The 13,693-nt window shown below is 44.5% G+C and overlaps 1 protein-coding gene across 1 annotated transcript; it reads left to right on the forward strand.

Moving 5' to 3' along the window:
• Positions 1-484: 484 nt before the first annotated feature.
• LOC123431426 lies at positions 485-1,162 on the forward strand. Its single transcript, XM_045115205.1, has one exon. It carries the CDS (start codon positions 485-487, stop codon positions 1,160-1,162), a length of 678 nt encoding a protein of 225 aa, XP_044971140.1.
• The last annotated feature ends 12,531 nt before the right edge of the window (positions 1,163-13,693 follow it).

Below are 13,693 nucleotides of genomic sequence, written 5' to 3' on the forward strand. Positions count from 1 at the left end.
TTACGTGCCCCAGCTGTGGATTTTGTAGGTGGCAATCATGGCAGATAGACCGAGTTGGACTAGCGGTAGTCCAGAATGTACATGATGTGAAGGTAAAAATTGCCCTGCAATGAGATAAGGCATATATCATTGTTATTTTGAGGCAGCAATTAGTTACCAAATCATATTGCACATTTTCCTTCTGCGAGAAGCATGTTGTTCTAACTCTAGAGACACTGCAGTGCCTCTCTTTTTTCTTTGAGAAGCATGGTTGTTCTTCCGCCATAGGAACGGTTTTGCTATCAGGAGATGCACGGCCTTGTGGGACACGCACCCTGCGAGAGGCACGGTTTTTTCCTTCACTGCCTCTATGTCTATGACGCGTAACCCATCTATTCACCCTACAAATAGAGGCCTTCTCGCATGGCATGGAACCTCCTCGACATACAATCGACAACGCCAGTGTGCCCGCTGATCGTTTTCCACAAAAACCCTTCTGCAGGCTATGGGGTGCATCAGAGAAATCAAGGAGGTTCAGGCTCACGGCACCACCAAGCTGCACGTAATCCACACCAACGATTTGCGGAAGGTCAAGGCCATCATCGATCAGTACGATCAGCACCTCCAGATACAACACAACAAGATCGTCGGAGTTGATGTGGAGTACACCTATGAGGCAGCGCACAAGCAGAAGGCCGCCCTCACCCAGTTGTCCATCGACAAGACCCAGCCGGTGCTGCTATGCATACTGATCACCGCGGAACACAGGTGCACGGTTTTCGACAACTTCCTCCTTGACTCAAGGTACACTTTTGTTGGCTTTTCCAAAGATCAGGATATTGAGAAGCTGGACCGCGTGGGCCTGCATATCATGCACTTTGTCGACATCCAGAAGCAATGGAGGGTGCCCGAAAGCACCAAGTATTTGGACTCGCTTGGTGACGTCTCCAGCATGCTCATTGATGACTACTACATGAGCATGAAGCAGAAGCTTAAAAACAAAGATCACAAGCGTTGGGCGTGCATGCCCTTGTCCATGAAGCATGTCCAGTATGCAGGAAAGGACGCTTACACCGCGTACGAGATATGGAGTCGCATCACCGTCACTCAGGATGGACTTCGCTGCGCAATGCTGGAGAAGTCCAAGAAGCGTGGCAGGACCTGGGAAGATGACGGTTGGTGAAGATTTGGATGGATTGCTTTCTAGTTATATTAGATTGCTGATCACATTGGCTTTACATTACATCAGGTAGGTTGTTTTCTTTTTCAAAACAAAGATTTTCTTGTCGTTGTAGTTTCCCTTGTAATCATGCATTTGCTTATGGAGTAAACAAGTTCATTTCAGTTCTATGGTACAACAAGTATGAACAAGTTTAAACGTATAAGAGTTAATGTGTGATTTTTAGTTATAGTTTTGCGAATTTTCCAGCCACACCTTCATTGCCAAAAGCTATTGCTCCCCACCTTGCAAACATTTCATCGGAATTGTACACCCTTGGACAGTCGTGCCCGGGTAATGTGAAAAATTGGATGACAGGTTCACACATAGAATCACGGCTGCAAGGCCAAAATAAGAACGCCTTGTCATTAAGAAAACTCACGGGCCTTCGTGATAGGCACGGTTTTGGTATCGGGAGATGCATGGCCTTGCGGGAGAGGCACCCTGCGAGAGGTATGATTTTTCCTTCACTGCCTCTATGTCTATGACGCGCAACCCATCTGTTCACCCTACAAATGTCACCAGTGATAGGTCGGTTGTAGAGGCATGACTGTGGTGTTACTGGAGAGGCACTCCATGTGAAAACAGTACACGAGTATCAGAGGTGCACTATTAGAGGCACTCTTATTATTAGAGGCACGTCTATACGTGTAGAAAACGCACATCACCTAACCCTTGTTCAACATGTTTTCTGTCGCTCCGCTTGTTCTGAAACAAATACTAGAACATAAATATCAGAGGTGCAGCGCCAGCAGGACAAAAGAATCACACCTTTTCATTAAGGATGCACATGGTTTTACTAGTTGGACTACCACGATGTGAAGGTTCATGATGTGAATGCAAAAACAGCCCTGCAATGAGATAAGTGCCTAATATCATTGAGAGGCATGGTTGTGCCTCCGCCAGAGGCACGGTTTTGCTATCGGAGATGCACGGCCTAGCGGTACAAGCACCCGGCGAGAGGCACGGTTTTTTCTTCACTGCCTCTATGTCTATGACACGTAACCCACCTATTCACCCTACAAATGTCACCAGTGACATGTCGCTTGTAGAGGCACGGCCGTGGTGTTACTGGAGAGGCACTCCATGTGAAAACAGTACACGAGTAGGGCGGCCGATTATTAGCGGCATGTCTATACGTGTAGAAAACGCACGTCACCTGACCCTTGTTTAAGATGTTTTCTGTCACTCTGCTTGTTCTGAAACGAATACCGGAACATAAATATCGGAAGTGAAACGCCATTAGGGCAAAATAATCACGCCTTTTCATTAAGGATACACACGGGTTTACAAATTGGACTACCATGATGTGAAAGTTCATGATGTGAATGCAAAAACAGCACTGCAATGAGATAAGTGCCTAATATCATTGTTATTTTTGACGCACCAATTAGTTACCATATCATAGTGATAGCATAAGCAAGGTTTTCCATCCGCGTGAGGCACGATTTCCCTTTCGCGAGAGGCACGTTTTGCTCTCTTTAGAGGCACGGACGTGCCTCTCAGAAATGATAAGAGACTCTGCTCTTTATTCGGAGAGATGCACGGTCGTGCATGTCGGAAACATACCGTGTCAATTTCAGTTATGGTATTAGTAATGTTTTCAGCTACACCTTCGTTATCAAAGGTACAGCTCCGCACCTTTGACAAAGGTACACCCTTGGACGGTTGTGCCCGGGTAATGTGGTATCGTAGAAAATTGGAATGACATGTTCACACAGAGGATCATGGCCGCACGACCAACACAAGCACGCCTTTTCATTAAGAGTACGCATGGCTTTTTAGTATAGCTAAGAAACGACGCAAAACTTGAACGCTTGTTTGTGCAAGTAGTGCAAGCACCACACTTCACACAGTTTTCCTATAGAGATCAGCAACTACAAGTGAGAGCAACTCCTTATTAGCCACGACTCCCTTGTTGATTGTGAAGAGCATAACCGAGTCTATTGTAAATTCAGTTGCATGTGTCGAAGCAAAAAACCCGAATATTGCCAACCTTCCATCTTTTTGCAAGCAGTATGTGCCAGGGAATTCGACAGAACCACAAAGTTCAACAAGTATGATCCTGCCCTTTGGAGGAAAATATCGATCCTTCATCCTTAGAGCACGGGCAACAATAGTAGGTATTTTCTGTACAAAAAAAAATTGATGTAAGTTGTGAAATTGAATCAAGGGGAATGACATTTGGAGAAACAACAAATGACTAACCAAACGGCCTTGGTGAACATTGCTAAAATTTAGACAGTGCATGAAGGCAATTAGAGGGGTGTCTTTAGCACTTAAACGAGGCTGGTCACGTACACCATTTAAGTATATGAAAGTTTTATACCTCGGTGTAGAGATTCTTGTCTAGGTAGTTTCTTTGGGATATACTGAGGTCTTCAAGAGCTAAAGCAATAAAATCATCTATAAGTCAACGTGTCTGAATCAAAAAAATTGTGGCATAACAGTAAAAATAAATATTCAATCCTACAATATTCGTCGAGATTCAGATGGCATGATCTTTTTATAGGCGAGTCTAACGTACCAACAGAAGGATTGGGAACGGCTTTGTGACTCCCTTGAGCTTCATTCAACTCCATTTCAATGTGAAAGAAGAAGTCTTCGCCTTGCAAATCCAGTTTAATAATATCACCGTAACAAAGATCATAGTCGTGTATCATATTTTCCCACCCAGGACCATGAAACTTGGACCTGTCAGCGCTATCGGTAAACTTAATATTGTATGGCAACTCCTCGTCGGTGCCAAACACAAGGTTAAAACCATCATTTTCAAAACCCTCATCTAAAGCTTCATCTTGCGAAAATGAAATCAAAGAGAGGACCTGCTTCCGGTAATAGCAAGGGACATACTGCCAAATAAGAAGAAAAAATAAGTATCCATCATATAGCAAAACAACCATGACAAAAAGCTACTAACAAGAATGATTATGTGTCACTATTTATATCTCTTATATTGCAAGACTAATATTATTGCTTATGTAAGAACGGTAGAAGCAAAGCCACAAAACAAAATGTTCTTGTTACCGGTACCCAATATTTACCAGGTATGACTCATAACAACGAGGCAAAGGGACAATCATGAATAAGTGGTCAACAGCGGATTCACCACCATGACAACCAAGGTTCGAGCTAACATTGCAGTTCATCGCTGTCTGTCAATATAAAACAATATATAAGACTGAGATGCAGTAGATTTATGACAATATGTGTAAATAAAACAATATATAAGACTGAGTTGCAACATAATTGGAAAAAAATTACGTAAATCTTTGACGACATGTGTAACCGTTTATGCCAAGACTATGCATCAGTGTTATATACCCAATCTAATTTAAAAAGAGGAAATAGTTATGTACATCCTTTGATGTTAATGTTTATATATTGAAAAGTTCACACATCTACCACTAGTGGTAGAGATTGGATATTTAAAACAGGTAACATATGTAGGAATCCCACGTACGCTAGCTAAATCACATTGCAAAAAAGGGTGGAGATCTAAGTAAGACATACGAACTGTAGACCGAAAGAGGGGAATGCGCTAAACTGAAAGAACCAGATCTGATGATAAAGTGGAAGAGCAAGTAACTCTATTTACAAGATACATAGAGGCTCGTATTGACGGAGTAATTATTGGAGAAAAGAGAGAGGTAAATGTAGAAAAAGAGATGCCGCTTCGCCACACCAAATCACACGCATAGATATAAAACAGGTAACATATGCAGGAATTCGACGTACGCTAGCTAAATCACACTGCAAAAAAGAGTGGAGATCTAAGTAAGACATACGAACCGTAGACAAAAAGAGGGGAACACGCTAAACTGAAAGAACCAGATCTGATGATAAAGTGGAAGAGCAAGTAACTCTATTTACGAGATATAGAGAGGCTTGTATTGACGAAGTAATTATTGGAGTAAAGTGAGTGTGGTGGTAAGTACACGTTTTCCGACGTTTGGTGGTGGAGTAGGACCATGTGAAAACTCCCTGCGAAGTCTTGCCTACTGACATGTGGGTCAGCTTCCCGATGAACCCACGTGTCAGCATTAGAACTGCAGGGTGCGAAATGGCGTCTAGGTCCTCAACCCTGCTTCCATATATCCTGGAGTGTTGGTGCGGGTACCACCACACTCACTTTCCCCATTCATTCATCCCGATCTTGCTGCTTCGATTCTGCTCTCCTCCTATCTCCTTCCCCTCAAAGATCCCCATCGAATCCTCGGGAAAAGGTGATTCCCTAACATAAATATTTCCATAACTATGTTCCTTGTAGTATTCTCCTCCGATTCATCCAATTTTTTTTGTTAAATCTTCTTATTATGCTACAATTTTTACATCTTAGATTATTTACATATTATAGAAACCCTAGCTCAAACTTGTGTATTGAATAGTTAGTGTGTATTGAATAGTCATTCTCTGAAATGCAGGATGACACCGTTGATTTACGTTGAGGTTTCCACTGAGTCGGCGGCGAAGCGTGAACGCGAACTTATTGATGAAAAAAATGAACTACTGGGTGGCAGCGGTTGATGCGTTGAATGCAGCGTGTAGAGCCTTTTCAAACTACTATTTTTATAAGGACGTTGCGTAAAAATAATCGACAAAAAGGAGAGTGGGATCACCAAGCTGAAGAAGAGGGAAAAATATTGTCGACGTGATCTTGCAATACAAGTTGCACTCTGTGCAACAAGGGAAGAGCAGGAACAGTTTAACATTCACAACTGTGGCCAGGTCATTGATTGGTTAGTAAAGCAACCTTTTTTGCCACTATCGAAGAAGGCTTCTCGTTGGGCATGGGTCAAAGAAAGAAATGATGTCATTTGCTGCAATTCTGGACCTAACGACAATGAGGCTATGTAATTTTTGTCATTTGGCACTACAATGACATGTATCCATCAGCCTGTTATCTAATCTTTATCATTTGAACTATGTAATCTGGATCATTTGAACTATATAATTGATGCCTCTTGAGCTTGCGTTGTTTTTTCCCTTGAAGAGGAAAGGGTGATGCAGCATAGGAGCAGTAAGTATTTCCCTCAGTTTGAGAACCAATGTATCAATCCAGTAGGAGAATCGAGTTCAAGTCCAAAGTACCTACGCAAACACAAAAGAGCTTGCACCCAACGCTATAAAGGGGTTGTCATTCCCTTCAAGATTGATTGCTAAGTGACATCTGAAGGTGGAAAGTGCAATGAAGTAAAAGTGTAAGGCTGAAAATATGGTGTGAAGTAGACCCGGGGGCCATAGTGTTCACTAGAGGCTTCTCTCAAAATAGCAAATAATACGGTGGGTGAACAAATTACTGTCGAGCAATTGATAGAACCGCGCAAAGTCATGACGATATCTAAGGCAATGATCATACATATAGGCATCACGTCCGAGACAAGTAGACGGATACTTTCTGCATCTACTACTATTACTCCACACATCGACCGCTATCCAGCATGCATCTAGTGTATTGAGTTCATGACGAACAGAGTAACGCCTTAAGCAAGATGACATGATATAGAGGGATAAACTCAAACCAATGATGAAAACCCCATCTTTTTACCCTTGATGGTAACAACACGATGCGTGCCTCGCTGCCCCTTCTGTCACTGGGAGAGGTCACCGCACGGTATGAACCCAAAACCAAGCACTTCTCCCATTGCAACAATCATAGATCAAGTTGGCCAAACAAAACCCACAACTCGAAGAGAATTACATGGATATTAAATCATGCATATAAGAGATCAGATAAAACTCAAATAAGATTCATAGATAATCTGATCATAAATCCAAAATTCATAGGATCTCGACAAACACACCGCAAATAAGATTACATCGGATAGATCTCCATGAAGATCATGGAGAACTTTGTATTGAAGATCCAAGAGAGAGAAGAAGCCATCTAGCTACTAGCTATGGACCCGAAGGTTTATGGTGAACTACTCACGCATCATCGGAGAGGTCATGGTGTTGATGAAGAAGCCCTCCGTATCCGAATCTCCCCTCTGGCAGGATAGCAGAACGTGCCCCAGATGGGATCTTGCGGAGACAGAAGCTTGCGGCGGCGGAAAAGTATTTTCGTGGATCTCTCTCGCAGTTTTGGTATTTTTCTGAATTTATAGGCGGAAAAGGTAGGGAGACGAGCCACAGGGGGCCCACAAGCCTGCTAGGCGCGACCCCCCTGACCGCGTCTAGGGGGCTTGTGGGGTCCCCTGGTGGCCCTTGCCTTGGTTCTCAAGTCTCATGCGTATCTTCTATTCCGGAAAAAAATCTTTTCGGAAGTTTTATTCCGTTTGGACACCGTTTAAAATCCTCCTCTGAAAAGGGTCAAAAATGCGGAAAAATAGGAACTTTCACTTGGGACTGAGTTAATAAGTTAGTCCCAAAAAAGATATAAAAGGCATACAAAACATCCAAAGTTAGACAAGATAATAGCACGGAACCGTCAAAAATTATAGATACGTTGGAGGCGTATCAATAATCTCTATCATTTGAACTATGTAATCTTTATCGTTTGAACTATGTAATCCTTATCATTCATAACAAGTACACAAATAAAAGATAACGTAACAGGTGCACTTCATTTCATTTCATGACATGTTCACGAATTCAAGATAACATAAAGTGTTCACTACATGACAACTTCACGAATTCAAGATAACATAGGCACTTCCTCTCGTTGTGGGAGTGCAGCCTGTACAGCCACATGAGTGCAGCCACTAACAGGCACGGGAGTGCAGCCTGTACAGCCACGGGAGTGCAGCTATTAACAAGCACGGGAGTGCAGCCCCTATAGGCACGGGGCCGTAGCCCCTATAGGCAAAGGAGTGTAGCCTGTACAGGCACGGGAGTGTAGCCACTAACAGGCACGGGAGTGCAGCCCCTATAGGCACGGGTGTGCAACCCCTATGGGCATGGGAGTGCAGCCTGTACAGCCACGGGAGTGCATCCACTAACAGGCATGGGGGTGCAGCCCCTATAGGCACGAGAGTGCAGCCTGTACAGCCACGGGAGTACAACCACAAACAGGCACGGGACTGCAACCCCTATAGGCATGGGAGTGCAACCTGTACAGCCACGGGAGTGCAGCCACTAACAGGCATGGGAGTGCAGCCCTTATAGGCACGGGGCCGCAACCCCTATAGTCACGGGAGTGCAGCCCCAATAGGCACAGGCCACAGCCCCTATAGGCACGGGAGTGCAGCCCCTATAGGCACGGGAGTGCAACCTATACAGCCACGGGAGTACAACCACTAACAGGCACAGGAGTGCAGCCTATACAACCATGGGAGTGCACCCCTATAGGCATGGTGCAACAACCCCTATAGCCACGGGAGTGCAGCCTGTATAGCCACGGGAGTGCAGCCCCTATAGGCATGGGAGGGCAGCCCCTATAGGCACGGGAGCGATGCCCGTGCATACACGGGACTGAGGCCCCAATAGTCACGGGACTTAGGCCCCAATCAGCCACGGATGTAGTAAACTGTTTCCACGGTGTCCGTGTGATCAAGGGAAACACAAAAGTTCATTTCCAGGTACTTTGCTTGCTTGTGTAACACAAAAACCATGGATGCACTCCAGATAGACTCACGGCGGCCTATGAGGTAGGAGCACGGGCGTATACAAGGCAGGTCGACAACTTTGGTAACCATCATAACTGCCTAATTGTTGGAGGTTGCACCTTGCTTGATATTCTTTCCATGCACAACATTCACATGGAACAGGTTGTCAAACTTGACAACATGCTCATCTTTGATGAAATGGTCTGCTACCTTAAAGGACCGATCGCCAAGATAGTCATGAAGTGCATAAGCAACACAGAATGATGCTGGGAACAAGCCGCGTGACACTAAGAAGACGGCAACATTGTCAACCAGACCGTATTGTAGGCCTAGTTGCTCCTTCGTTGAAAGGGCAATCTCTAGGACCTTTGGTGCTCGATCATACAACTAGGAAACTGAAAAAAATAAAGAAATTATTAACTTGACAAATAGATAATGAACAAGACAATTAAACAATCGTTTTTAAACACATAAACAGTTCAAAATATGAACAAAAACAGTAGTAATTAATAGTATGTAAGTGTTAATCATATAAACAATACTATTACAGAAACCTATTAATAGTTTGTAGTACCAAGAAAGCTAACACAAACTTGAGTGAAAAAAAAAATCAACTTACAGAACGAGTGTCATCATCAACTTCATCACAATCCACTCTGCGTGTCACACCCTGTTTTTCACGCCAAGTTTTTTGTGTTGCAAAAATGAGAGCTTGTTAAAAAAATTTCAAACAATGTTGTGAGTGCAATGTCAGCCCTTGTTTGAGTGTATGCTTGCTTGTTTGATGACTCAAACCCATGAAAAACTTATTATTTCGCTATCTTCAAAACCCCTTTTTCCTTTATATCAAGATCACCTTCATCATGTTGGGATACACTACTAGCTCATGAAGCCAAGTGGCACTTCCAACCAAAGTTGGTGATCTGATCCAAATATTATTTTCATTCATTAAAAACATTCATTGGTGATTTAAAATAATATTTTCCTATTTTATATCTATGTCTATTTGTAAGGCCAGTAATGATATTCCCACAAGGAAAATTACTTTCCTGCCTTAGAAAATTCTGAGTAAATTCATGGAAGCTCAGAAGAACATATATCTTCCATATATAAGATTTTGAACCCTATTTTATATTAATATTATTTGAGTAAAACCCTGAAAACCATTTCTGTCTATTTTAGCTTTTTGAGATGTTTCCAAAGGAAATTATCCCAGTAAATTCCCATAAAATTGCAGGAGCCCTCCCAAACCATATTAGGTGCTCACCTCAAATATCACCTTGATCCAAGGTGGGGAAGTGCACTTAAAGAGCCCAAAACCCTCTCTGTCTAGAGTAGAGTTGGAACAACTCTACATTGCAAAGTTTCTCCAATGGACCTGAAACTTTGCAGAGGTGTTTAACACCCCAAATGAGGACTCCGCACCAAAGATGGGATTTGTGAGACTCTGTTTGGCCACACTTACTTTGTAAAGGACAATACTGGTCATTTTGAGACATTTTCAAGTTTGCAAAGCCAAACTTGTTCAATGGAGCTCAGATTTGGTGGAACCCCATGTTTTTACCCCAAGACCAAACTTGTTAAGTTTCATTTACAGTGGTGGAGTGGAAGCACCCCAAGTCACTGTCAAACACCTACTGACAGGAAGGTAAAAACCCTCCTAGCCACTGTTTTACCCAATGTCAATGCCCCAAACATGGTGGGTTAGAGCACTAGAACACCTTGTACCCCCAGTCAATCAGCCCCTCCCCAACTCCAAGCACAAGTGACAAGAACTCCAATTTGAGCTGCAGGGCAGTACTGGCAACACTAGTGTTCCTTGCTCCCTTGACCAGCTCGAGCTCCCACTAAACCACAATGGCTAGGCACACTCCCAGCAACACTCAGGACATGGAGGACATGTCCCAAGTGCCCCAGAGTGAGCCAGCATGCCGTGGCATGCCAAAACTATGCTCTGGGCGCGCTGCAGAGAACCACCAGCAAGGGGCCGACGCTCCGGCCGGTCCTAGCCTCACCAGTTGTGTCCAAGCGCTCCCCCGACAACCATTCAGTGCATAGCTACCCCAGGGACCCTCTCCCCCTCGTGCAAGAGCTCAGGCGACACGTGCCCGTGCGCGCCCGACGCGGCCGAGCATGCACGGTCGCTGTAGCTCGTCCCCACTCACTTTCCCTCTGCGGCCGTTGCACCAGGAGGCCCTAAACCACGTCCCGAACCCGTGGTTTCGCGGCCAGCACCTCACTGTGCTTGCACGCGTGCCACGGTGAGTCACCGGTGCGCCCGAGTCGGGTCACCGTCGTTGGCCTATAAATAGGTCCTCCCGGCACTCCAGCGCCCTCCAAGCAGCTTCAGCACAACCAGTAGACACTCCCTAGCCGCCCAATAAAGCTCGCAGAGCCCCGGTGCTCGAGATCGACCGAGGTCCCTCCGCCTCGGAGCTCCGGTCGATCTCCGACTACACGTCGGCTCCTGCGCTGCCCGAGCTCTCATTAGACTCCCCTTGACACCAGGAACGTTTCCCTTAACTCTCCCGAGCGAATCCATACCCCTAGCCCCTAGTTCAACACCTACCCGAAACCCTTCCGCCACGAGGAACCCGTTCCCCTTCCTAGCTAGGCCTGAGGACAACGGCATCCTCGCCGGCGTCCATCTCCACCTCTCTGGCTGGAGGTAGGAGAAGGACCCGACAGGTGGAGCCACCTGACGGTGTCCTGGGGCAGCCAGCGCGCGCAGCCGCTGACGCTGACCCTAGGGGCCTGGTGGCCAGGCCTGCTGGCTGGGCCGACTGGATCCAACCCCTTGGCCTTTTTCTTTTGTTTTAATCCAGCAAACTAAATGATTTTTATAAAAATATTTAGCCAGTAGAAAAATATAATTCTTCCTCGAGTAATTTTCTAAAAATGAGTACTATTAGATTCTGTAATAGTTCACATTTATCAAAAACAGAAACTATTTTGGTATAATAAAATGATATTAAAAAGCACTTGTTTGCTTCTGTTTGCTTTTAAATAAATATGCTTAGCTAATAAAACAATAGGAAACATTTTTCATAATAATATCCTGAATCTATTCAAGCCTTGCAACATTTTTAAAAGCACTTTGTGATCTGTTTTAGTGAGAGCTAGTATTTATTTATTCCTTTCTCGATGGTAGAGTTACCGAGTGACGGAGGATCCGGAGCGGAAGACCTCGAAGACCCCGGATACCTAGCTGACCAAGGCAAGCAGCCCTTTTGCCATGACTTAAGTATATAAAATGATGCATGCTAGAATAGCAAGTATTTTTCCGTTGCATGTGATCACGATGTCGGTTCATCATTGATGTGATGGTACCGAAGGCTTCTTCGATGCACTTGCATGTTGATAATGATATTCACATGGCTCCTCGGAGCACAAACATGATGAGCTGACCCTACCATCTACGAGGATCATGCTACTGTCATGTTGCCTAGTAAAGTAGAATCACTGCATTGAGCTTGACCCTACCCCGTGAGGGTCATGATATTACCATATTGACAAGTAATGTTAAGGCATATTATCTCAAGCATAATGTTGAGTTAAATAAAGAATTTATGAAAACCCCGTCGGGTGCCACTAATGCATGAGGGTGATGATGAGTTGGTGATCACTTTTGGTGAAGTGATGCACCGGTGATTTTGGTGTGAGTATGGTTTCGGAAATGGATTAGATTTATGATGTGTCGACCGTCCCAACCTTACCAGTACGACCATGATACCCCTTTATGGGACGGGGCTTTGTTGATTACTCTGGTCGGTACTAGCAAAGAGCGACATTACTAGTGGCGGGAGTGATCGGTGTCACTCTTGTGATGGGGTCGTGCCAGGTAGGACGACTATGCCATTATTATGAGTTCCAGGCACACCGTTGGTCCCTGCATGGTTGATACAGTCCAGAGTCGGTGCTCGTAAGACGTACAACATGTGGGCTGCGTACCAATCGAGTGGACCTCTTTGTCTAGTATCGTCAGGGGAAAGATGATGATCGGGTACTTACCTCGGGTATATGTGATATACCGCGAGTCGTGGATGACTCGGAAGTTTCCTGTTTCTCGTGGGTCCAGCGTACTACCTCTGCAGAGTGTAAACTATTCGAATATCCATGTCCACGGTCAAGGACAGTTGGGTGGTGCTGGTTAAACTACGTCCTGAGTTTCTGCATAAACCAAGTGTTTGTGTGTGGTGTTAGAAAGGTGTTGTTATGATAATCACCATAATATGATCAAGTTCGGTGACTTGTAGGGTAAACCCGGATGGTTTAGCCCTCATTAATACCTTAAGGATATGACATGTCCGATGACTTGGCATACAGGGTGAACCCGGTGTGTTCAACCCTTGACAGATATATCAATATCTGTAACCTGTTCTTCAAAAGTAATTATTTAACTTGTTGCACATACTTGATCATACCACCACATTGCATTCCTCTAAAGATAACGGTTACTGTTATTCCTTACCATATTTATATCATGGGCTGTTTGCGAGTACATTCAAAGTACTCATTGGCTTGCCACTGGTTATGTTATTGACCAGACATGGAAGGACCAGAGTTTGGCGATGAGTACACCGTCGGAGACGGACCCGCGTTCTAGGACGCTTCCAAGTCAGAATGCCTGTCGGTGTAGGCTTGATGGCATGGGCACCGCCTAGCCCTTACGAGTTTCCGCTACTCGATGTATCCGTTTAATTTGGGTTTAGGCCTTGCTCTTGAACCCGACCTTCTGGTCATTTGATGTAATAATTCGGTACTTGGATGTAAGACTCTATTATTCAGTATCTTTGTTCAGTGAACATTGATCCTTGGGGTCAATGGGCACGGCGAACTCGACTTGCTAGTCGAGGTCCCCACACTGGGCCTCTTGGCCTACGACAGAAATATTAAGATGTAAATAACAATATGAAAACATAACACATAGCAAAAAAACATAAGCATA

The sequence above is a fragment of the Hordeum vulgare genome, chromosome 2H, assembly GCF_904849725.1.
Source record: "Hordeum vulgare subsp. vulgare chromosome 2H, MorexV3_pseudomolecules_assembly, whole genome shotgun sequence".
Taxonomy (NCBI): domain Eukaryota; kingdom Viridiplantae; phylum Streptophyta; class Magnoliopsida; order Poales; family Poaceae; genus Hordeum; species Hordeum vulgare.